Source organism: Dermacentor andersoni, chromosome 1, assembly GCF_023375885.2.
Source record: "Dermacentor andersoni chromosome 1, qqDerAnde1_hic_scaffold, whole genome shotgun sequence".
Lineage (NCBI taxonomy): Eukaryota > Metazoa > Arthropoda > Arachnida > Ixodida > Ixodidae > Dermacentor > Dermacentor andersoni.
The window spans coordinates 176,151,826-176,178,755 of NC_092814.1; the positions used below are offsets into that span (position 1 = coordinate 176,151,826).

The 26,930-nt window shown below is 47.1% G+C and overlaps 1 protein-coding gene across 1 annotated transcript in view; it reads right to left on the minus strand.

The window, feature by feature from the left end:
* Window positions 1-26,930, minus strand: part of sbm (L-type amino acid transporter sobremesa) — a 144,264-nt gene that overhangs the window by 13,215 nt on the left and 104,119 nt on the right. The window contains exons 3-9 of the mRNA XM_050195080.3: window positions 23,269-23,370; window positions 19,313-19,588; window positions 17,038-17,163; window positions 14,548-14,647; window positions 14,290-14,334; window positions 14,029-14,152; window positions 11,527-11,630 (exon numbers count right to left, since the gene is read on the minus strand). Coding sequence (XP_050051037.2) covers window positions 11,527-11,630; window positions 14,029-14,152; window positions 14,290-14,334; window positions 14,548-14,647; window positions 17,038-17,163; window positions 19,313-19,588; window positions 23,269-23,370 — 877 coding nt within the window. The remainder of the gene's footprint in view (window positions 1-11,526; window positions 11,631-14,028; window positions 14,153-14,289; window positions 14,335-14,547; window positions 14,648-17,037; window positions 17,164-19,312; window positions 19,589-23,268; window positions 23,371-26,930) is intronic.

A 26,930-nucleotide genomic window follows, 5' to 3' on the forward strand; every position in this document is an offset into this window, starting at 1 on the left:
ATAAATCCGGCGCAGAAGGCTGCACTCGAACACTTCTTGAATATGCAAAATGTCTAAATTATTTTTTAAAAAGAATACAAAAAGCGAGCTCCAAGTGCAGAAATCCTCGACAACAAATTACAAGGCCTCTGTGTCGGCAAAGGGAACTCAGCGTGCCTTTATCGGCCGCATGGCCGCACTGTTTACACAACAGCGCACTCAGGCCTGCTCACACAGTAGTCATTGAGTGCTTCATGGCTTCCAGGAACGACATTCTGCCCCGGAGAAGCCATTCATAATGATGCGCGATCCACGAAACGCAAAACTGACGCGCACTCAGCGTGGGCGCAGGTACACAAATCAACCGGCGAAAGCCCCGGCACCCTTCCAAAACGTTTCCAGGGGCGTGCGGCAGAGGGCAGCAAAGGAAAATGAAAAAGGCGGATTCAAAAGGCGGTCGCACTGCGTCTACTTGGCGAGAGCTGCTACGAGGAAAGGACTGGGGAATGTGGTCCGACCCCGAAGGTGGTGCAGACGTCTCAAAGCTAGTAGCTCCATGGCTGCCACGAGGGATGAAGTGGAGAAATAGGCAAGAGACACACGCTCCAATAGTCTCAAAGAACTAGTTGTAGTTGGCACACGAGAAGTCTGCGTGCGATTGGCTCGACTAAGCTGGTGGTTAATGGCTCTCAGAGTCTACTCATCCTGTGTCATTAGTCAGACAAGAGGGTCCAATTTCCCCACTTGTTTTGTTTGTATTTGGGACCGCTTTGCGTGCGTATCCTTCAGGAGTACAGTTTCAGAGGGTTCTGTTTGCTTTCAAATGATTCACTGAAGTTCGTGCTCTTGTCTATGCAGACGATCTAGCAAATTTCTGCATTGATAAGAAGAGCGCGGAGACTGCCCTAGTGATTACGGAATTTTTTTTTTCGTGGCGCAAGCATCGTCTGAGAAAAGTTCTGGTTTCTGATTCGGGCAGTAGTGTACGATAACCTTATGACTAGGCCGAGATTCGATGGAAATATGACCTATATGACGAAAACCGTGATAGCTCCCCATCTGATATGTCGTGTACACACTGATTATGCATGATTGGACCGAACAAAAGAAAAATTGTTATTTCTGATTCCACGTCTTCTCGCCATTAGCCCTCGACTACTGGTCAAAAGTTTTCGGGCTGCACCCACTTCACCTACCTGTCACGCTATGTCACAAAACTGCAAAAAATCACCGCGTCATACTGACGTGTACGTGTTAAAGATGCATTAATATGCCGAACAAAATTAATTTTCTTCTGAATAGCTGCAGGCTGCCCCGTTCCGAAAGGAATAAAAGATGGCTGCCGCCGATCGCTCAGGCACTGGCTACTCGCACCTGCCGGAGAGCATGGGTTTCTTTGCGTATAATAAAACCTTTTGCGTGGCCATGTAACGCTTTCGAGCACTTTAGGCAAGTTTACGACCTCGTTCTGCCAACTCTTCTTTGATGAGAATCCGTTTTAGCGTCATTCTTAAGCTTCCGTTGCATTCCGCCACGATTTCCGACCAGCCACCGCCAGCTAAGTAAGGGAAAGCGGACCAATCGCAGACGCCGGCACCACCTTCTTCATCCGGTTATCGATTTTCAGTGCAGTGGCTCGGCCCCATCGAATCCCTCTCCACTTTAGCATGCTCCTCGCCTTTTGTCAGCCAATTCGATAATGAAATCTGCTCAATGTAGGCAATGCTATTCGCTTTGAAAGTAAAAAAAAGTGACCTCCTATAAACGAGGAGCGCGTTTCATTGGGCTTTTCAAACGACGCGGTGGGTTACCGCCCGATGCTTTCAGCGGTGGTTACGTAAATTTGCCGTCAGGAGATTGAAAAATAAATCACAGATTGGAATAGTTATACGTTATCGAGTACATTCATTCTTTGGTGCTAACACAAACATGAGCATATGCCATGATCATTTTAATGTACTTCTTACCGTTCCCTATCCATTCTAGTGAACTTTCCAGTATCTAGCATCAAAAAGTTCACAAATCAAAGCTTCATGACATCCGAGAGCGGGAGAGCGTCTCAGTGCGCGCTTTCTGCTACTCACCGAACATCGCAGCTCCGACGCCGTAGCAGAAATCTTCCTCGAGGAAGTGCTTATACACACCTGAATTGTAGCCGATGGCTGATTGCCGCTTTTAAGTTTCGCGATCCAAGCTTCACGCAGCTTCTTGCTATGCGGGTACGTGTGAATAAGGCTGACACCAGGCTCCCATGCGTACGTCCGGCACATCAGCACCGAGCAGTAACCTACCACGCTGCACGCCTCCAAAAGCAGCCACTACCTGTTATAGTACTTTCAAATGCTGTCAAGCAGATACCCAAGGCGGGAACACCTCGCCACTTAATCAGAACCGCAGTGCAGGTTGGACTTTAAATTTTCGTTTTCAGTTCGATTCGGCGCTTCTGAAGCAGCCGACGCGGCCGTTGTGTCCACGTGATCCCTCATGCCACGTCACGCAGACGGTGGCGCCAGCTTTTCCAGTGGTGGAGCTCGCCCCCAATAGGCGGCAAAACAGTTAGAAATATAGATACAAACATACATAGCCCCGGAAAGTGCGTGAAGTGCCTTAAGAATGCTAATCACATAACAAGAAAATCACATATAATATATAGGTAAGACCTTAAATGCCCCTCCTGAATCGGACGTTTCCGAGAACACTCTACAATTTATTTATTAGATGTTGTACAGCGAATCTGTTGTTGATCGGGATTTTTCGTGTCCGCGCGCGGCGCTCACACAAAAATGTGGGCCGATCCTGGAGACAGTGAGCAGAGGCGGGAGGCGCTCTATGTGCTGCTTCTGCAAGAAGCATCACACGGCATCATCAGACGACATCATCGCTTGACGAATACGTCATTGCGTGACGTCACGTATGACGCGATTACGTCATCAGATTACGTCACTTGGCGATGTCGCCGAGTCACGATGCCGTTACTCTCGTATATATTCTAATGATAATCCGAAGCTAGCACGTCTACAGCTTGTGGGTAAGTCGTACTTTAGGAATTTTTTTACTTTATTTACTGTGAGAAATTCGAGTTCATTAACGCACATGCGCTCGGTGGAGGGCCTATAGGAGAATGAGGATGTATGCTGCACTTCCGCACACGTGCGTGCGCGCGTGACGTACGTGTGATCACAATGTCTCTGTCCTTGATGCGTGTGCGCTCTGCCAGTTGCGTCTGTCGCACAGTGTGTGCTGCGACCGTAATCAACATTATAGGAAACACTGTCGAAAAACCGTACCTCCACCTAGAGGCCGCGGTCAATCAGACAGTCCTCAAACGGCAGCTGGAAAAGGGCTGTCTTTGAGTTTCCACATAACAGAAATATGTTTTCTAGTATATTCGAATTACAATCCGAAACTATCATGCCTGAAGCTTGTGTGTAAGCCGTACTTTACGAGTTCTGCCTTTCTATACTTTCTCTCTCTCTCCGACGCAATTTACGTTAAAAATTTTTGATTGGTTCAATAATGCACTTGTGCTTAGCGAAGGGCGTAGAGGAATGAGCATGTAGGCTGCACTTCCGCGCACGTGCGTGCGCCCGTGACGTTCGTCTTGTCTAACGTCGGCAACAGCTTCGCTGTGCGTCAACTTTTACAGGGTGGAATGGAGGCGGATTCTTTCTAGAAATCGAAGGCTTCGGGAGACTATTATGGAACTCTAGATAATTATGAATTATGAAGAGAATACAAGAAGTTGTGTGATTTGCCTCATACAGTGACAATTAACACGCTTTTAGCGCATCCTCCTATGGCACACCCGAGCATTTTAACGCGAAAGCGTTAAGGAGCTCGTGTCGCAGAAAAGCCGGTGTCGTCGGCGTCGGCCGTGAGCGAAAAATGGCGGAAGGCAATTCATAAATAAAAACATTTTGCAAGATGGGCTGGGTGGGAATCGAACAAGGATCTCCGGAGTGTGAGACGGAGACGCTACCACTCAGCCACGAGTTCTTTTTTTTTTCATGGTATTTATTACAGTAGCAACAACCCGATATTCACCAGTTGTGCATAGTCAGAGAATGGAGAGCACAATGATAGTCACTCAGAGAAAATGCATCGTTCATACCAGTGGCGTAGCCAGAAATTTCGTTCGGGGGGGGCTCACATTGCAGCTCGGTCTCCTCCTTAAGAGGAAGCTTTAGCTCGGGTACACGTATCTAAATACATATAGAAGAAGAATTCGTTTTTCTCGGCAACCAATGCACCAAATTTGACGAGGTTTGTTGCATTTGAAAGAAAAACTTAAATTCTCGTGACTGTTGGTTTCGAATTTTTCGTTTACGTTGTCAATTCTTTAATAAAAATTCACCAAAATCGCAAATTTTCAGAAATCTGAACTATCAAGCTTAAAACTATGTAACTCAGCAATGAAAGATGATATCACAATTCTGTGAATTGCACCTAATAGTACATCTACAGCGGACAAAATTTCTATGTTACACGTGAATCTCAAGAAATTTAACATTATGGAATTACGGCTTTCGCAGTATCCTTGTACACAACTTAACCCCTTCACGTAAGATAAGAATTGACACGCCGAATTTGTCCGCTTTGACTGTTATAATAGATGCTGTTTACTGAAAAGCGACATGTGTCCTTTATGCAGAGCTATTTGTTTGTAAACGTCGTGCTTCTATCTTTTTCTGGGGGGGGGGGGGGGGGGACTTTCGCGTTTTTCAATATATTTGAGCGAAGTTCAGGCCCTAAATCGAAATTGCGCTTCCAACAGACACTAGAATTTATCTTCCTCTCTCAAATGCAACAAATTTCATTAAAAGTGATCCCGCGGTTATCACAGAAAAGCGTTTCTGCGTTTTACATGTATTTGAATAAGCAGCGTCGGAGTTGGGCGCGAGCTAAAGCTTCCTCTTAAAAAATTTGTCTGGGAATCAAATACATGAATAATAACTGCATTGTCATTGCTAAAGATGCTGTAAACGAATTCTTGAACGCTACGCACTGTCAAACCAAGTAAAACAAGTATTTCTTCATAAAAGAATATACTTGTATGTGCCAAAAATTGTGCCCCAAAATAACCGATATCAATGCTTCCATGTTTTTTTCTCTTTTTAATAAGTAAATAATATATCACACGAAATTTAGAACTATATCAGTTCGAAACCAGCAAGGCGGTGCATGCCGCTGATATGAAAAATGTAAAGGTCATGAAATCAACAAGTTGAGGACAAATATTGTAATGAAACTTTGTCATTCAAGAATCTTGTTTAGATTCTTGTACATATGCAACGGCCAGTGAAAAATCTCAATGACGCTGTCATTTGTTCTAGTGTATTACGCAGGAGCAGCTGTCACCGGTCGTGTATCGTGAGTAATTGCACCGAAATTATTGCCGCAACAGTGAGCATGTATAAGAAGCAGGAGTTCTGCAAAATAAACGAGGGCGAGTCAAATGAAAGTCAGCCAATGCGAATATATGACAAACGGGGTACCTCATTTAAAAGTAGTCTCCATGATCATATAGACATTTGTCCCGTTGTCTAACGAGTCGCGTGATTCCCGTCTCATTAAACTTCTTGGGTTGCTGCTTCAAAAAGTCTGCAACTGACTCTTTCACGTCATCATCCGACACGAACCTGGTTCGCTTGAGCTGTATTTTTCAAATGCTCCAAAAAGTGGAAGTCGCAAGGCGACAGGTCTGAGCTGTATGGCAGATGTTGCAGTGTTTCCCAGTTGAACATTGCCAGTTTTGTATTAACCACATCAGCGACGTGGGGACGGCATTGTCGTGGATCAAGATGACCCCATTCGTCAATTTTCCACACGTAGTTTGTTCTTGATTGTGACACGCAGCAGATCTGGCGTTTTATAATAACGAAACAAATTGATAGTCTCTCAAGATTTAGCAAATTCTATCAGCAATGGCCCATGACGACCGAAAAAAAAAGTCAACACCTTCCCGGCGGAAATGACGGCATTTCCTTTCTTGGGGGTGATAAATTCGAATGCTTCCACTGTAAGCTTTGCTGTCGTGTTTCAGGTTCGTACAAGTGGCACCATGGTTCGTCCCCGATCACAATTGGAGACAAGTCGTCGTCACCCTTATTGTGATACAGGATCAGATGAGTTAAGGCAGCACTGAACTTCTCCGTCTTCTGGCCGTAATTCAAAATCTTGGGCATCCATTGCGCACACAAGAGCGGATAACCGAGATGTTCATGAATTATGGCGTGAACCGAACCGTGACTGATGTTCATACGCTCTGCCAGTTCATCGATGCTTATCTTCCGTTCTTGTCTCATCAGCTCTACAACCTTTGCAATTTTGTTAGGGGTGATTGCACGATGGCTTTGGCTCGGTCTTGGATCGTCCTTGCAACTTTCACGTCCTTCTTTGAATCGTTTGCTCGAACGCTTCACAGTGGCCAATTAATGCAATGCTCAACGTACACGGCAGCCATACGGCGACTAATTTCTTTTTGGGAAATACCTTCAGCTGTCAAAAACCTCAGGACACCACGCTGCTCAACTTCTAGAGCGTCCATTATGTCGCGCAACCATGTTCAACCCAGTGCATGAGAGCATTAAACAACCTTGATACTAACACCTGCGTGTCACTTTTGTAAATAAGAGATACCTCTGTGTTACGTGCGTGCCTCGCAGATAATGGACCGAACAATTATTGCGCAGGGTGGGTTGGCTCACTTTCATTTTACTCGCCTTCGCACATTAGAAATGTGAAGATACAATGGAATATACAAATGCGAAGACACAGCTTGATAAAAGGCAAAAAAGTCTCACTGGAAACAAAGTTCACTACACGTATACATAAAACCCCGCAACAATATATGTAAATATACGTATAAGTCTCCAATAAATCTACGTATCTAAAAGAAGTCACTGTATACAATGCGTCAAACGAGGCAAATAAACATGTTGCGCAATCAGAGATTAACGGAATCCTAGATCCCACCCCCATTCCATCCACTCCCCTCGATGTATCGCGCGCCACGGAAGGCGGCGCGCTTGCTTCCCGCTTTCCCTTTTGCGCACACATCGTCGCGTACCACCATCGTCGTCTCACCCATTCCAGCCCCCTAGCCCCCCTCCCTACGCTTTCACTCGCACATACAGTATGCGGCGCGCGGTCGCGATGTTATCGCCCTTGGACTTTATACGAAACATGAGGGCGACGGCAGGAATGCGCATGGAGTGTCCATATAATTGCTGTCGCAACACTATATAATAAAGCTGTGCGGCAACTGAAGCATCCCCTGGCCCATTACTGTCCGCAAAAGAAGTAACAAAATCGAACTTTCACCAAAGGATAATTCGCTGCGTCACAACAATGTCTTTTCTTTTTCTTTTGTGGGGCCGGGGCACGGAAATGAAAAAGCGTAAAGTATTGGCCACAATCAAATGCCTACTTTGGGCACCTAATGTAGCTACCAAAAGAATATCGAAGAAAACGTGAGACGCTTGGTCCACCGAGAAGCATACGCATACTGCTCGGTATCCTACACTGGCGAGACAAGACTTTCCGGAAAGGTTGCGCTCAAGCGAACGCGGTGCAATTCGTCGAGTCCCCACAGTGATGGCGGCGAGCCACGATAGTTTCTTTTTCTCGTCTGCTAGCCAGAAAGTGCCCAAAACTCTGCCAGGCGAAAATCCACACGGCCAGAGAAAAGCGAACGCGCACCGAAGTGCGCCGCGCGGTGTTCGGGGTAACACCAGTTTGTATAGATGTTCTGTGGTAACACGAGAAAAACGCATGCGCTCTGGCTGCCTCTGGCAGCCCGTGGGTAGGGTAGCGAGGACCAAAAAATTGAAGGGACTCAATGCGTCCTCGCGAATAAAAGTCGGAGTAGAAAAAATAAATAAGAAGGTAGTTACCTTGGCTGACTTTAGTGTCTTGACATGGATGCTTTGGCGTAGGTGCAAAAAGAATGTTGATATTTTTTATGTCATGACGGCACAAGTGAACCACCACAATTGACGCTTCGTCTCATCCGACCTCGCTGCTGGCTTTGTCAACTTGTCTGATAGTATGTTGATTTCGCTTGTTTCGTTGTATGGTCCGATGTAAGACTTTAGAAAAGTCAATGCACCTTCGGCGTCTAATATTTACAGTAACATCAAACCCACAAAGTTCGCAATTGAATATATAGAGCACAACTTTGGCAATGTCAGTGTACCTTTCACATCAAAAGTTTATGAGAACTTTCTAGCCATAAATTTCGGAATTGACATCCATGCGCTGCGTAGATTCCGCAGCCTCCGCAAGATGCCGTGGCGAGCCCGTTCGCCATCAAAACGCCCTTGAAACTTTGTGCTCGGATGGGGCTGCTTGGCGTTATGTGGCTCCCGGTGCATGGGCGCTGCCGCAAAATCCAGCCCGAGTTCACAAGGTTCGCGCTGAAATCTCTTTTCGAACGTGAAAAAGACATTCTAGAGAAAATTCAGAATGATTTTCGGCACCGGGGATTGCTTGGGTGGGCGGTGCATGGACAGCACGAAAAATTTCGGGGGGGGGGCTGAAGCCCCATAAGCCCCCCCCCCCCTGGCTACGCCCCTGGTTCATACTGTGGGTAGAAATGTGGTTTCACTTTAGAAGGGTGGTAAGGATAGGCACCTCAGGCGCACGTTTCGTCTTTGTGTGACTCAAGAGCATGCCGAGCGAATGAGTAGGCGGTGCGAACGGGGTGCGATAACGCTATCGCGTTCCACTCTTGAAGGCGAAGCTTAACCGGCCTCCAATTTTGTTAAACCATGGCTGAAGTAACAGGTACACTCTCTACATGTTTTACATATTAACCAGTGCATGACAGCGCCTCCTCATTATTTCTAACGCTCGCTATAACCACTGACCTGTTTGCCCCGGATGCTATAAATGCTGAAAAATATTAGCGCAGATAAAGCTTCAAAACACAATACGTGGAGGCTTGCCGAACTGCCTGCTGCTGACCGGGGTGCAGCCGTGATGCATCACTCTAGACTTCTTTATTGCACTCCAACCACAACATCTAGTTTTGTGGTCCCCATGGCAACTACATGGTAACCCAGCCATGGATTTGGCAATCCCACAGTCATGGCAACCCCCACGGTAACGCAGCCACGGGGTTGGCAATCCCACAGTCATGGCAACCCCACAGTGACTAGAAGACATGGAGGTCAGGTCGTGTCCGCCATTCACTGCTCTGGTATTCACAGCTATAAACTACGATGGAGCACACACACAGCCGACAAGGCTTTCCTTTGTTGAAACGCGTAGCTAGTGGACAGCATTGCAAACGATATGTATCGTGTTTCAGGGGCGATAGCCATAAAGTTTCTCACTATAACACCTAGAGGGAAATCTGGCGCCACCGTCTATGCGAGTCCCTTAAGGGGGCACCGTGCCGTCATGGGAATGACAGTATATGTGTCTGCGAGGCTCATGTTGGCTGGTGTTGTAAGAGGCTTCGTCTAAAACGTGGATATGGCTACACAAATAACGCGTTCTCAAAGTAAAATCTTCATGAAATGTTTCCATTCACGCATATTACATCTTTACTCACCTACAATGCATGACCAAGCGAAGAAAACCAAGAACAGACGACCAACTGTTTCAAAGCGAGGGCGAACCTTGTCGTCTGTCCTCCAACTTTAGCGGCTCGCTGATACTTTTTACGTAAGATTTAGTCGTACACGCAATAACAAGTTCTCATAGTTAAACAAAACATGTTTTCGCGTAATAATTAAGCTAAAACAGCTTTTCACGTGCTGTTTTAGTAGAAAATGAATCATTGTGACAGACGGAACGGTACTTGCCAAGCGCGTCTTCAAGGTGTCCTGTCTCTCCGAGAACGATGCCAATCCGAAGTCACAACATACCGGCATTCGCATGCATACCACAGTGCAGCAGCGCCAGATTTCCCTCTAGGTAATGTAGTGAGAAACTCTATGGCGATAGCCAATATGTGCCACTTGCTACTGAGCCGTCGGCAGCGTTTCTTTGCTCCTTTGTACCGAAACTAAAGACGCGTGGTGACGCTACCTTGAAATTTACGCAACGTCTACCGGTGATTTTGGCAGCGTCTGCTCGACACTAATAGCGGTTTATCAATGCACAAAGATACAAAGCTCCTTTCAAGTAAAATAACAATACTCAATCTATTTAACTTTTGTGGACTTCTACTCCTTAAGAAAGACCCGAATAGGCGATAATTTTGCGAAATCCGAGACGTAAGGCTTATGTTACCAATACCCGCCGGTTTGGGTGAAAAAAGTTCACAGAAACCTTGACCTTAATTTTCTCTCATATTAAGCAATTCTTGTTGCATCAGTCAAATGCAGGTACAATTCTGGCAGAATTATGTAACAGTATTAACTGATATAGTGTTTATATGATAGTGTCCCATCTCAGTGTTATATAATAGTGTCTAGCATCTCAGTGTCACCTGTGGTGGCACTAAGTGGAACTTGCGCTAAGCCAGAGGCTATTGGCGACCCACCGTGGTGGCTTAGCGGCTATGGTGTTGCGCTGCGGAGCACGAGGCCGCGGGATCCATTACCGGCCGCGGCGGCCGCGTTTCCATGAGGGCGAAATGCGAAAACGCCCGTGTCCCGTGCACTGAGAGCACTTTAAAGAACCCCTGGTGGTCAAAATTATTCCAGAGTCCCCAACTACGGTGTGCCTCATAATCAAATCGAGGTTTTGGCACATAAAACCCCACAATTCAATTAAGGCTGTATTGTACGCGCAATAACCCGCGTGCCACTTGGTCTCCGCACCACGCGTTGTCCAATGCAGTGCAATGCAAATTTGCAGCCGGATGTTGCTGCATACTAAAAGCTCGGCGAGAAAAGTCGTCTGCATAGGCCAGAGTTTAAATTAATTCAGGCGCCGAACCGCGTATACCGGATAGATAGCACATTGCTCCACAAGGGCACGGCCAGACAGGCCGTCTCACGGGGGGCCAAACTAAACGCAATATTCACGTACACTATTCACGTACAGGCTAGACGGCCCGAGATAGGTGATGGCATGCGCTGTGTTTTCGTGCGCCTAGTGCGCATTGATGCTTCGAGGCAGCACGAAGGACAATTCGTTCGCATCTGCTGGCGCTCTTTATCACGCCAGCGTTCTGGCAGCGAGTGTCCGCGGTCAACCAGTTAGATGTGTTTACGTGTGCGCGCGTGATAACGTGCTTATTAATTTAGTTAGGAAGCAAATGTTTACAGCAGTTTATGCAGCTGATAAAACTATTAACTTTACTTTGTATGGCTGTCTCATAATTTGCTATCGCAATCAATGCTTCGCGTTTCGGGCGAAATTGCGGCTTTTCTCTTTCTTTCTATTTTCTTTTTTTTCTTTTTCTTTAATATTTTTTGTTTTTCTTTTCGATGACTGTAATTGGGAGTTGTGTGCAAGGCCGGGTTATGCACGCAGAAACACGACGGGAACGAAGTGAGTGCTGGGGCGGGCCGCCCACATCGTGGACGGCGTGCCCTGTCGTTGAGGACAAACCAGTGCCAATTATACTGCGTCACGGTGACAACTCACCTGGCCGTGGTGAAAGTGGTGCCATTGCCAGAGCCGAACGTGGAGGCGGCAACGAAGAGCGAGATGAGCACTGCCGCCGGCCCCAGCACGTGGTTGCCGAACCGCTGCACGGGAGACACACGGCGCGTCTGTCAAGGATAGCTGTCGCGCAATCACGACAAGTCTCTCGCGTGAGACCTGTCGTGCGGTACCTGACAATGAGAACGGCTGCAATATAGTTCAGCGAGTGCAGGAATTTTCTCCTCCATTTGACAGTGCAGCGTCCGCCGCCTGCACAGCGTTCTTCGATTTGAAGTTCGTGCAAGGCAAGTTCGGAATGAGTTCGCGGTTCTCCTGCGCTCGCTACACTTTGGAAGTGTGAGGCGTGGTGAAAGCACTCGGTAGCAGTAAACATATGACGCGCAGCGCGAGTTCATTCATGGTGCGTGAACGTAAATATCTTCCGCTTTGGTTATAACATTAAGAACGTGAGGCACAAGTTAGATGCCTGAATGGTTGTGACGGCATGTTGATTGTGAGGAACGAGAAGGTACAGAAAAGTATTGTCAAGCTGAACACGCCGGTTCGTGTCAGACCACCCGGGCTAAGCGGCATTGTGCTCGGTCGGTCCAACTACTGCGCACCGGTGACACGTGTGGTTTGCGGGTCTTAATTTACCCTCGCGATCTACATCGTTTGTAGCAGCAACGCGCCAAGCTCCACGTCACTGTCGAGTGAGAGTGGAACGTGCAGCTCAGATGCGTCATCGCGTGCACGCGAAGCACAATCCCCCCTTGTTTGCGCTGTTCTGCGGCGTGCGACCCTCGCACACCGAGTGCCGCTACCAGGTTCGCTTAAGCGGAACGCGAGCGCGGCGCCGACGTTTTGCAGCGCCTGCATAACGATTTCCGTTTTCATAACAGCCTGCTTATAACGCATTTCGTTTTTAGCAGCAAAAGGACGGTTGTATACGCACTCCGTACCGCTGTGTTCGTAGCATCAGTTGTAACGATTAATGGAGGAACAAAGTAAAGCAAAGACGTTCACGAACTCGTAGGTGTCACGCGACGTCGCTGAATAGCGCCCAGTGTACAGGTTCGATGCGCGAAGGATCCAGCATTTAGCTACGCGCGCCCGCGTCACGCATACATGCACCGATTCCCATGAGCTCAGAGATGCTTTCTGCAAACGTCTCGTCTCTTTGCGACACGTAAAGACGTCCCCTGTTTCACCTATTCTCACTCCCACAGCATTTATGCCAATCTATACAGTGCGTTTCTATCCGTACCACAGCCACAGTTATATTTTTTTCACTTCGAAGACATAAAAAAGCGTACAAATGTTATTCGTGCTACGCCGCTACGGATTAATTACCTGCCCAGGCGGACATCATTTGAAAAAAGAAACATTAACTAATTAAACTAACCGAATTAATAAAAGTCCTACTTACCGACCTATTCCCATTGGCGCTGTTACTTCGGTACATCATAGTTAGTTCAGCAGTATAGGTACCAGACCGACCACTTTATCGCGCCGTACAGCCAAGCTTCCTTTTACGCCGCCCTACTCACAAGGCGGTTACAGGGCGAGCCGCGCTTCTGAGTACTGCGTGTGTAATCGGGTAAATTGAACGAATCATTTGACGCCAGTTATTTCGGTCAACATGGTCATTTTGAAATTTAAAAACACGGAACTAGACATTTATGATGATTCCCTTCAACTTTCCAATATAAATATGTCCTGTAAATTTGGTAACTATAGAAAGTTAATTAATGCAATTAGGTTTCAGTAAACGAATAGCTTTGCCTTTTTTTATTCTTTCGTTTCTTTCTTTTTTTGCGAATTATGTCCGCCTGGGCAGATAATTAATCTGTTGTGACGTAATTCTGGTAACTTTTGTGGACTTTTTTTTCATTAATAGTGTTCGAAGAAAAAGAAATATCTGCATATTGCACAAAGCCGTTGTCAGAGGACGTTACATTGGGCCTGTGGCGTGACTGTAAATCTAGTTTTCAGGTTATCCAGGCCTTTTTCAGATTACATTTTAAATAGTACCAGCATGGGCTCTAGATTACGTGCATATAGGCTTGGCCTGTTAAGTGTGTGGCTTTTTCCCTCTGTCGTCATCGCCACTCATCTTGTCCCACTTTCTTTCCCCTTCCCCCAGCGCACAGTAGCTGGCAGATGAATGTACCCGAGGCCGACCTCTCCAGCTGCCTTTCTTATCATTAAAGCTTGTAAACTATACCTCGGTTGACAGGTGCATTGGTATAGGCAATGTACATGGCCTTATATATCTACCAGCCCTATGGAATTGCAAATCAGACTTCGGCAGCACATCTTCAACACCGGTCAGATCGTCGGCTCCGTGGAATTAATTAACCACACGGTCAGCTCCCGAGAAACGTCAGGGAGAGTTGACCGACCTGCAACGCTCTCGCTTTTGGCTCGTGTCGATTGAGTGTTCGCCTATTTTGCGGAGATGCCGAACGAGTTTCAAGCAGCAAACAAGATAATCCGTACCACAGCGACGGCTTCGGAAGCGAGCAGTTCTGTTGCAGACATGACGCTCATGTAGGACACGTTGATGAGAACGTAGCAGAGAGTCACCAGGGGAATCCCGATCAGGATGGAGCGGGGTAGGTTGCTGCAAACCACATAGGGGAACCACAGGAACCCTTCACTGTAGCCAACTGCATTTTATTTCGTTTGCGTAGTCCATCCGCTATATTTTTTCTTCATTCACTAAGGCAATTGCTAAAGGCAAAATATTTTGGCACTTACACGTAAGGGTTGATCAACTCTTCCGTAATGTAGTTCAAGTTATTCCTGGAACATCAAAACAACGATATTAGTCATCGAGATTCTCGTTTTTGCGTAAGGCAGTCTTATACTTCATGTAGTTTCCTATTATCTTTCCTACTGGCACATTTCCCTTCACGTTATGCGTAAGCGGTCTCTACTCAAGCTACGCTGGTTTTGTGAGCATGCGCAAAAGCCTAGCGCCTAACCCTACCACTAAATGGCCAAAACTGTCCAGACCATCCGTCGTAAGCCCACAGTCCGGAGTAAAAGGCAGTGGCAACGTCAGACACCGATGAGGTAGTCCCTTGAAAACCAGTGGCCAGGTACTGCGTGTGGCCTGCGCGGCGGAAAGAAGTGGGAAAAGCTGTATCTTGTGGCTACTTCCTCTGGTTGTGCGGTTTCAAGGTTAAGAGCACCGCCTCCAGCCCCACTTTTCCTTTCTGACATCCCGCAAACATTCATCTTCAGATATCGCGTAATTCCGGATCAGGCAAACAAACCCGAAATATTTTGGTCGGGCATCTGAGCATTCCCAGTCATACGAAGAAACAGACAGTGAAGCAGGAGAGAGCGCGGGGGAAATTAATTGTTAAGTTTAATTGAAATGTAGAAATAGTGACGTCAATGGAAATCAAAGTGGTCAAGTTTCAGGTCCATTAGGTTCACCCTGCACTTCGGGAACTAGTTCCCGCCAGTTCTTGCTCGTGCGAAATCAACACGGCACCCGCTGCACCAACGCTGCACTGACGAGTGCAGGGAATGCTGTGAACTACACGAAGTGCACGGCGCCTGCACAGAGTAAAACGAATAGCGACGTGCAGGCGCCGCCATGTTGAACTGGCGAAATTAATGGCGAAGGGCGGCACCTCGTGAAGTAGTTCAGAAAGTGCAGTCGAATCGAATGGACCGAAAGATAACGTGCCAGAGCCGCCGCTCCGCATGGCTGTGACCAACAAAAAAAATCGAGCCCCCCGGATCCCCTTACTTTTCTCGCTCTAAGCATTTTATAATGAATTTTTATTCAGAAGATGATTTTGTGTTTGATGTGTCGAACCTCCACGCATGGAGACACCAAATTCAGGTGTTTACTACGTCCAGAATCGTATGAAAAGAAGCCGAACAAACCCTATTAGAGAACTAACCCTGTATGGTCAACAAAGAAAATTGTCACGAAATATCACCTGTTCAAAGAGCAGTCAAACAGATGTAGACGGCTATTAGGAATGCGCGGCCAGTAAAGAATCAGAGGTCTGTTTCACCACGTTCCACAACCGATATGATTTGGTTTCTTGTACAACTCAGTAGAAGAAACATGCTTCGTGTGTGCCTTCGTGTAAGCCGAGTCATATTATTTCATCAAACCATATTTTATATAATTTCGACAAACTAATGATCTAAAGCAAACTCTCAAAGGGATTTGCGGTGGCGCGAGCCCACCGTATGTTCGAAATCCTTTTAGTTATGCCACAGGTTACTTTCCCGCGCATCCTCTGTGGCACTCTGTGTAAGTACAGGTTTGACGGCGACGGGTTGCGAAACGCTCTCGTGAGTTGGCATCGTGAAGTCTGCATATACGCACACGCTCTCACCGACGCATGTATACGTTCGTGAATCGCGACAGCTGCTGTTTCTCGTGGCCTGTACACCAGTCGGGACGTATAATGCTGATGCTTTTTACTTGATCTTCGCGAACTTTTAAAATTTCATTAATAGAAGAAGAACAAAGTGCATAGTGGATAAACCTTGCCTTTCAATATAGAGATCGAAATGCGCGTCTTGCTAACTTAGGTTTCCTACGTCTCGAACCAAAAATTTTGCATTGTATCTTGTACTCCCGACTCCTGCGATAGTGCTTCGGGGCTGCAACATGTTGAAATAAATAAATAAATAAATAAATAAATAAATAAATAAATAAATAAATAAATAAATAAGAACAGGGCCAGTATAATGTAACGATTCCTTTCGCACGAATATATTCCTTTTTTATCATCAGCTGTTCAAGACCGGCCGACCTCGATGACAACGTAGGTGAGGTGCCGCTCGGACCACTCACCAAGAGCGAAAAGGAAGAGTATTGGAATAGAATCGCTACATTGTTCCGGTCCAAGATTCCCAAGGTAAAATTACCCACTACTGGTCAATTTTACCTAGAGAAACTGGGCCTGTACATCCATAATGCAATTCGTACACGCTTGGTAAGAGACGTCCGCAGCCAATTGTGACGGCGGACATAATATTAGCGATGGCGCACAAAACAAAATATACTTTGTGAATTAGACCCCTTAATTAAGAATCGTGCAGTTCGTTAAATCGTAAGTCTTGAGCGCCAACTCAACCTACGTATGATTGCAGAGGCCTCAGGCCGAATTCACAAATCTTTCTGTTCGTAAGTGCTCTTTGCTATTGGCCGGCTGCCTTCGGTATGGTAACATGTACAACATCACGATTGACATCTGCTCTTACGACAGTTCCAGCTTAAGAGCTGCGTGTGTCTGTGTGTGAAAATGAGCCCTGACTTATCTATTCGTACATAAATGCTGTTGTTTTTTTTTCGTGACACAGTGGGGCAGTCCGCCGGCAAGCGTTACCATGGTCGAGATGGCATCACTATTGGCGGCAAGTGTAACGTTTCTCCACAGGAAAACAGGGAAAGTGCTCCTGAATCGGTGTTGGGGCCCAAATATATGTTGCAGCATGCGCCAATGATTGTTGTGTAGGTGCACGCACCTTTGCCAATCATGACCATTCCAGCGATGATGATGACCGCCACGGCCACGAGCTTGGTGACGGTGAAGATATTCTGTATCCGCGTGGCCAATTTGACGCTGTAGCAGTTGACGAACGTCACCAGGCCTACAAAGTGGCACACGGTACACAGTGGTCAGTTCGCCCGCTCCATTTTCCCGCAGTCAGATGCCCGCATTCGCGTTTCGTCCATGGGCAGGGAGCTGGCCGCACCATCACTCAACAGCACGGCAGGGACATACTGAAGGGTCGGGGCTCCCGCTATCCGAGCAGTTACAGCGACAAAGCACACAGGGATATGAGACGAGTGCTTTGAATGTTTTGTGCTCAAGACGGCAGGTACGCTCACTCTTTCGCTTTCGAGTGACACATTTTTGATGAGGTTCCGCGGCACTACAGGCTCCCCTGTACTAGGAGAGCCAATGCAAGACCACTCAGTCCCTGCTTAAATTAAGCGCTGCTATTGGCTCTGCCGGGTATCCCCTGGAGCGAACGTGCGAATCGTGGCAGCAGCGCTGTATTGCTGTTGCCTGTATGCATGGCCGTTCGGGGAATCAACGCTTCAGGAGCTTCGTACGCGTGCTCAGCCTCATGCGTTAAATAGTGAATTCTATGAACGTTTCAAAACGTTTTCAGTTTGGGAAATGTTCTGAGCTAAACAATAAACAAAACATGTTAGACACCCCAATATGCAATGTAGAACAAGAATGATACACATAATAAAGAAACATAACACTTAAATGAACATAGGGTTAGAAAAAAAAAAGGAAGGAAACAATCATGGGGTGAATGTGAACGCGCTTGCGCGTGTAGTATGTTCTGTGTGCGAACAAACCGACAGAGAACTCAGCCGGCGGCGCCACAGTTACGAGGCCGAACACAGACGTCAGTGGGACACAGCTGAAATAATTAATTAGATATCTATCAAACTTTTCACTAACGATTTCTGCTTAAAACACTTATATTCGGAAGTATGGGATTTTTCTAATAATTTGGTGTTCATATCCCAGCCTATATTAGGCTACCTTTTTTTAAACGCGCTATAATATTTCTCAGTACAACAAGGAAAAAATAGAAAGCAAGACATGCGACTGGGGACGTCCCTCCGAGTCTGCGCTATGAAGCACGCAGGTGAGCAGCCCTGGCTGTAGCTACATATCGAGCCCGCAGCTGCGAAAGGCGTGCGATATAAACCACTTCATGTATGGGCACAGCTTTTGCCGCAGTTGTCCAGCCGTATTTCCGTGAAGAGTCTGCAAAAGTACACGTCATGATGCAAAGCCTAAATTGTGCTGCTTTTGGATGATTAAGTGCAAACTGTGACGAGCATTGTACTAAAAGTAAATGTGCATTGAAGGTAATCTTGTTTACTGTTGTTTCTAGACATTAAAAACTGTAATTAAATCCCTTTACTTGGACAGCATTTTGTGTGTGTGCGTGTGCGTCGTCAGTCCAGTCAAAGCTAAGACTGCTCAAATTTCATCACCCGTGTAGTTTTAAGGCTAACAAATGTGACATTAGAGTGACTCGATTAATTAATTAAAATTAAATTCTCGGTTTGCGTGCCCAAAACCACGATATGTTTACGAGGCACACCGTAGTGGGGGACTCCGGATTAACTTTGACCACCTGAGGTTCTTTAACGTGCACCCAATGCAAGGTGCACGGGCGTTCTTGAATTTCGCCGCCATCGAAATGCGGCCGCCGCGGCCGGGTTTCGATCCCGCGCACTCGGGCTTAGCAGGGTAACGCCAAAGCCACTACGCAACTAAGATATTGATGAAGGCTAGTTTGTTCATATTTAGAACTGAGGTTGAACAGCGCGAATGTCCTTGCGTAATGTCCTCGTGCCCTTGTTTTACTCGCGCTGTTCAACCTCAGTTCCACTACGCTACCACGGCTACAGAGAGACTTGAGTTCGCCCCTGCTTATCTGCATGCTACCAGCCTTTTACAGCCCTGAACTGCGTGAAGCTTCTAGTAGTCCACCGGCCGCTCTCGGAAAGTCACGGCCATGCACGAGAACCTTCGAATCCCATAGCGAGCACTGTCGTTTTCCTGCGCTACATGAATGGTCCGCGTAACCTGGCAAGTAAACTTACTGCTCATATGTTGCAAAACAGCGCGAACACTCGCGGCGCGGCACATTCGCGTCGTCCAGAAAGTGCAACGAGACAGCCTTGCGGACAGACTCTGCACGGGCCAGGAGGACAGAGCGAGAGGGCGGTTCAGTTTGCGGCCGAGCGCAGTGTGCTCACAGATGCATCCGGCGGCGACCATCTTGGTAGGCACGGGCGGCGTGTCTCCGCACTCGGGGAAGGCTGGCTGCACGATGTACTTAGCGAAGCTGAGCGCCATGATGCCCAGGCCAGCCGGTTTGAGCAGCAGCACTGTGGTCCAGGCGTGCAGGAAGGCCGGCACGGGCTTCAGGCCACCGCGCGCCGGAGGGTCACCCGCGAACGCCGTCAGGATGTAGATGAAGTCGCCGCCGGACTTGTGGATCATGGTGCCCAGCTCGGCCAGCGACAGCGCACCTGTTGTCGCGCAACGCTTCCCCATCTATTACACGCACACACGTCAGATCTACACCACCTCGCAGAGTCATGGCAGCTCTCTGCGTAAGCACGTATATACCGTGCGGCATGTTTATGGGGTGCGGATATTAGAATATTCAACCCCAAGGCACGTACGCGCCCGATTTTTACATTCAGAGGTAGTCACGAGTGAAACTTGACTGTTTTATCGCACATTCGGTAATACGCACAAAGCACTTTGTCTTACAGATAAGCTACAGCACATGAGGTGGCGCCTTATGAAGGCGTATGTACAAGATTGGGTGCCATAAGCACAGTCAAAATGAGAACGTCAGTGAACCACACTCCCCTCTTTCACGGACATTTCGCATCTTAGCGTGTGAACTCTCGGCGGCACCAGCTATATACTTTATTCATTATGTACAGGGTGTCCCAGCTAACTTATTTAGCCAGAGTTCAAAAATATGCAAATGCCGCGTAGCTGGACAGAACCGAGGTAACGTTGTTTTTGCCGTCGATTGGAGATACTCAGATTATTTTTTTTCCATTCCGCCTAATTAGATAAATAGGTCTAATTAATTAATCAACTTCTCAAGCATTATACTTAGATTAAAAGTGTCGATGAGAAAATTGTAGAGCGACATGAAAAACTCCCAATGCAGCTTTCTGTTGCTCAATACGTGCTGCACAAAAGTATTTTTCTCAGCGGGAAAGAAGCCCGCGAATACACGCAAAGTACCTCGAACGGCCAGTAGCGCGGCAATTTTGCGTGCATTTGCGGGCTTCTTTCACGCTCGGAAAAACACTTTTATGTGTCACGTAACAGAAAGCTGTATGGGATTTTTTTCACGCTGCTCTGCAATTTTATCATTTACACCTTTCATCTAATTACAATATTGGAGAAGTTGAATAATTTATTAAGACTAATCATTTAATTAGGCAGAATGAAAAAATGATCTTAGTATCTCCAAGCGACGGTAAACAACACTACATTGGTTCTGTCCAGCTACGTGGCATTCGCATATTTTTAAAGTTTGGCTAAAGCTACGCGGGACACCCTGTATATGACGATACATTGGCGGTACAGCTTTCACAGTAGCACGAGGTCTTCACGCTCTAGCTAGATGCTATTGGCAAAGTGAGTACCCGTCGTGTATACGATGTGGTGTGCAAATAATAGAAGAAGAAAGAAAGACAAAGAAAGAAAGCATATAGAACAGGTGAAATTAAGTAAAGCCCAAGTATAAGGGTCGAACAAACGGAACGGACGGTTGGGACGCTATTGCGATACACTCTCGTCTTTATACCGATGCGGCTCCCATCCACGAGCGCTAGGGATGGGGGGACTTGTTGCTCACTCTCGCAGACAGCCTCGCGTACCACGGAGCTGCGACGCGTTCGCGGCGTGCACGAAGTTTGTCGCTGTTTCGACGGGGGAAACAAAGCGGAACGAAGAAGAAAAACGCTACACTGGTAGCACATAGTCCGCTCGACCTCTCAGCGCATTCAAAAATGGGAGAACTGATGGTAAAGCACCTTATTTAGGCTGGTGCGAAAGCGGAGAACCAGGAAAACAAAACAGAGAAGAGGGACGAGCTGAATCACGGGGTATAAGCGGGAAGGAACAAAATCCATAACGTGGAGAAAAGTCACGAAGCATATGGAAGGGAAACAAATGAAAAAGAACCGAGTAAGGGTTGGGAAGCTGTTTGCAGTTTTTGCTTTCCTCGTTTCATGTGTATCATGATGTCTAGACAGTGGGTCGGGGTATTCGATTTATAGCCTAACTTTCCGAAGTATCGAGTAATGCTTGAATAGCGATTAAGTTGCTTATTAACTCAGTTGAAGTAACGTGAGCCAGACAAGCGAAGATTATCGCCCGTATAAAGTTGTGCGTGTAGTCTTCCGGGGTACTTTCCGTTCAACTGCAACCACGCTTTCATCGCAGCGGATAGATCCCAACTATTATATATACGTTCACTGGCAGCATATACTCGACACATGTGATGATGAAAACCGCGAGTTAGTGCCTGCGGTTTTGCACCGCTATAGAATAAAAACAGTGAGGCAGGCTTTCTGTATAGCCTGCACCTTATCCATTCCGTCGGTGACTTGACACCGGAAACAACTGACCAGTACAAAAACGAATAATTTTATTCTCGCTCGCTATATGTTAATAATACGCATCTATAATTAATTACCAGAAGTGAATCAATCCCCTAACTTCTATTCACAGCTAAAGTCAAGCGAAGCCCCGTAAGGCGCGGCCCACTGCCCCACTAAAATGTTCCTCGAACTTACTTTTTCCCAACACGTACACCCGGCCACAAAATATTACGGACCATGAAATTTGAGAAAAAGCTGAATATCTCCGCAACCTCACAACGCAGCCTGGTATTTGCATTTCGGGCATCGGCTAGAATACGTTAAGAACATTATCGTATACTGTTCTACTGGATACTGCTACAGGCTGCTTGGAAATTTAACGTTTTGTGCGATCCCGTGGTCCGTAAACTTTTGTGGCCGGGTGTACGTATAAGCACAAAGAAAGCGTCTAAACCGTACAGAGTGGTTTAGACACTGGAGATGGAGTTTCACTTCGCCACAGCCACTCGGTCTTTTTTGTCGCGCTGTACAGCGAAGGATCATCGGTAGTTATCGCAATCCTTCAAGTGTTCATCGAGATAAGAACGTGGAGAAAGGGCACACGAGAGATGGAGATTCTTTTTTGGAAAGAAGAAAAATTGGGATGAAGTGCAGCGCAGTAATTGTCTCTCCGGGGAGGGCGCGAGATTGGTTCATGCGATTCGATCGTGCCCCTCGATCGCCCCGTGGGGAAGGCTGGAGGACCATGCGGCCCTAGTTTATTCCTCTGCTGAGGGTGTGTCGGCAAAAAAAAAAAAGAACGGCGACGAGATGCGAGCATTTAAAGAAAGGTGATAGCACCTGCGGTGGTCAATGGAAGCGAAGCCGCTGGACGAATGAGCGCGCCACGGATGCTCGCGCTGAGCGGGCTGCCTGCCACGACATGCGTCCGCGCGGGGAGTTGAACCACTTGGCTGGCAAAGCACTAACAACGGCCAGCAAACGGCGATGGTGCCAACCGACGAGACATCGCCCCGGACGGAACAAATGGGCCCGCTCGTTATCGCATTTATTGCTTGCCGCTTATGCAGCGCACCTGCGGATGGGGCTGGCAGCTGCGCACAAGGAGCAAGATATTTAACGCAGCCGCATGCACGTCCCGCGGGAGTAAACGTCGCTGGAGATTTGAGAGAGCAGAAAAGCAAAACGCAGTCGCCTAAAATGTCCGCCTCTCGATGGAGGAGTGAAAAGCTGCAGGCCGGTGACAAGTAAAGATATCAATTGGCAGTGTTCGACAGCCTCAAATTGCAACCACAAGTAACCTATATATATATATATATATATATATATATATATATATATATATATATATATATATATATATATATATATATATATATATATATATATATATATACATACATACATATATTGACGCTGTTTTTTGAACGGAGCGTTCGGCGCACATGCGCGGCTGTGCCTTCCAGCGATCATCGCGTCACTGCAGGATCGTGGTGACGCCTAAAAGAAAGAAAGCGCAAAATGCGCGACTAACAGAAAGGGAGCTCTGAGGCCACACCCGGGGGGACACTCACCGAAGAGGGAGAGGATGCCGCAGCCGGCCCACACGATGAGACTCAGCGCTACGGAGCCGGACCGCTCGAGCACGCCCTTTGGGGACACGAAGATGCCCGAACCTGCAAGAAGCCACCACAACACAGGCGCGTTCACTGAGATGCGCGTGCCATTATTAAAGAATACGCGTACTGCGCTCCTCTGATTAACTCGGAGACCCGGCCTGGAAATCATGCATGGAGCCTTATTTAAAGTCGTGCCGGTCTCATTTCCTGAAATCGCCAGGCGCCAAGAGAATTTGTGACTGCGGCAGTAGCGAAATTTTTATTGCCACGTTTTAATTTATTTCGAGAGTCTGCAACAGCCACGAGCGAGCACCATAGTACATATAGCGTGTCCCATCTAACGTTAGCCAAGCTGTTCAACGAGAAGAAATGAATAAAAAAATACGGCGCAAGATACGATCTAAAGGCTTACGGTGTTCGGTCGTCATACCTCTGACGACCGAACAAACTAGGTTTCATCATTGTATTGCGCAGGGTCTTTAACATTTTTGTTTATTTGATCAACAGGTTGGCTAACATCAGCTGGGGCACACAGCATGAGGGCGCGAAATAAAGATTTTTGTTCAGTTTGCTAAGCAGAACCTGTTTCTTTCACAAAATAATATTTTTTTTTATTTGGAGTAGACGGTGGTTCCGGCGTTAGACCTTCGATACAATACACATTGTCGAACTGAAGAACTTCTACTTGAGATCTGGGATTGTAAACGTAAGCTGGCTACCTCTGTGATTGGCTACAATAGTTGGTGCGCCTTCAGCTTTCACTATACGTGTGTGTGTTATTAACAGAACTCTTTTTAGAGCGCAGCTCTTTGGCGTCCGTTCCTGGGTTTCGCGTCGTCGTCAGCGTTGTCGTCGGCCTCGTAACCAGCTCCGCCCCCCTTTCATCCCCCCAGCGCTAGCAGCGACCGACTGATACCGCTGGATGCCGCTGACGCCGCTAGAGAGTCAAGATAACGTGACTGCATAGAACACCGTCGCCGCCATGCAGAAAGAGGAGGAAAGGTTCCCCCCCCCCCTGTTCTTGTGTGGCGGATAGGGTGCTCTTCAGTTGCCGACGCGCCAGTTATTTCACGTAGGCCCCGGCACGTCGACGAATACGTGACCATCTTCCCACGGCTAGACCTGGTTCTTAGCGCTGCGGAAGCGAGGGTATCTTATTGTTTGTGTCGGCATCGGCGGCGTTGTCCCTGAAACCAACTCCGCAGCTGGGGTTGACTCACTATCGGCGTCAGCGGCATCAGTCAGTCGCTGCTATCTCTTCCCTCCTCCCTTTATCGTGTTGTCCGCTTGCTGCGCGAGCTTCTGCCCCCATCGTTTGCCGCTGGGTGTACACGCCGCCCCCCTCCCCCCTCTTCCTGCGAGTCTCCGGTTGTCAAAGCGCCGGCTCGAACTTAATTCCTTTCTTCGCTCCTCCTCCAATGCAACCCCTGTGCGGTGGCAATCAGAGAGCCAGATCGGTGGCGGCGGATCTGTATATGTGCACCGCCCGAGCCGAAATTGCCGCTGCCGTTCGCCCTGTGCGGTGGCAATCAGAGAGCCAGATCGGTGGCGGCGGATCTGTATATGTGCACCGCCCGAGCCGAAATTGCCGCTGCCGTTCGCCACTGCGAAATTATCTGCCAGTTCTTTCTGAGCCATGAGCGAGACGACCGATGGGACTTTAATGTTGACATAAAGACAAACAGCAATTTCCTAACACTTATGCGGGAGAACATCCCGTTCCTCTCGCTCGTAACGCGTCCCACGGCTGTGACAACCTCGCGAGGCACTTGTATAGATCTCGTCTTTGAGAATCAAGCATTGGTGTACCAAGTCGAACATATATCAGTCTATTTCTCCGACCACAAAGCTTCCTTCATGACTGTCAAGAACTGTTAGTGGAGTCTTTGTTAAAGGAATACGTGTGAAAAATAAAAAAAAAATTCTGTGATAGCGCATACATGTGTTGCTCGATTTCTTTGCCTCAATGCATCGAAAAGGTGAAACAGCTTATTTGCTGCGCTCAAATTTCGCATTAGGAAGTAACGTAATCGTCGGTAATTTTTTTTTTCTTTTATTCACCCGTGGAATGCAGCACAGTTCTGCTTATTAAGCTAGAGTATACACTGAAAGGCTGAGATTATTTGCACGAGACATAAAATGACTTATTAACAAAATTTTACTAATTATATTTCATACTAATTACTTTACGGCACATATGCTATTTACTGTGTGAGTTCCCAAAGCTTGCGACAAGATACCTTGGTATCCCAGTATTTTTTTAGCTTCACCGTAAAAGAAAGACGTTTTGATGAAAAAAAAAAATAATAAGCGGAACAACGACGCATTTTTACCCCAAGTTTGTCAGAACTTCTTTTAAAACCATTGCTAGTTTCAACACTGGCTCGAAGTGGATGTGTCTTGTAAAGTCAGTGTCTTCAATCCGTGTATTGCAATCTGTGCGGTAAGGTAATTGGTTAAATAGTGAATTAGTTAAACATTGTTCAATATTCAATTATGCGTTTTGATGTCGAGTGTATGTAATGTCCGCCTTTTGGTGTAATCCAGCTCAATTAGTGGTTTTATGCGACATGTCAGAGGAGATCATTTCTAAAAATGCTGTTGACGTCAAAAAAAAAAAAGAAAAAAAAAGAAGGCTATATATGCGTCGCTAAAAAGTCAAGAAGCGCACCTGCAACGAAAAATCCCTCAGCTACAAAACAACACAGCAATTAATTCGATTATTATTATTATTATTATTATTATTATTACTGTTGTTGTTATTATTATTATTATTATTATTATTATTATTATTATTATTATTATTATTATTATCTTCATCATCCCCATAGCCTCCGTTTGCATCACGCTATTCCGCGAAAGCTGCGACACAATTATCCTCTTTCTGCGTTGCCGTTATCAAGATTCACCTTAAGCATACGGGCTTCGGCATCTCGAGTGATAAGGTGCTCGAAGGCAGTGCCTACGGCCAACCGGGTGCGCGTTATCCGATTCAAAAGCGCACGCGCGCACTCGAGGCGCCTCTCGGCTCGAGCGCATCCTTCTGCAGCCGATGGATGCGAAAGCACCTCCACAAGCGTGCGAGGGAGGTAGCCCGCCCGAGCGTCGCGTCACACGAAATCAGTTCGCGCACCACTTGTGCTCTTCGCTCCCAGATATGCGTCCCGGGCACAGCTCGAGCCGCAGTTTTTTTTATTTCTCCACCGAACTCATCCATACTATAGAGGTCGATTCTGTCGCAGCGCTTTCCGACGTCCTGCTACGTGAGAAACCTCGTGATCCCAGACGTTCGGCCAATTGCGACGCCGACCCGCACTCGTCAGGGCGGTCGCACGCGGTTACGCGGGTCGGATTCGTGTGTGTGGAAGCAATTGCGACAGCCAACAAAATGAAAGGGAAGGCGTCTGCTAGCGCTCGACTTGGCTTACAAGCTATGTATAATGCTTCTGTATAAACCGTATAAACAGCATGCGGTTCACCGGTTTCAGCGCGTAGAATTTGAAAAAGACTCGTGGTATGCGATTCGGCGTCTCATCCAGGGTGCGACCAGTCGACACTAACAGTCGCAAGCAAGTTCCATAATGTTCCTACGAGTTCCTACAGCCGGAGCCGCCATA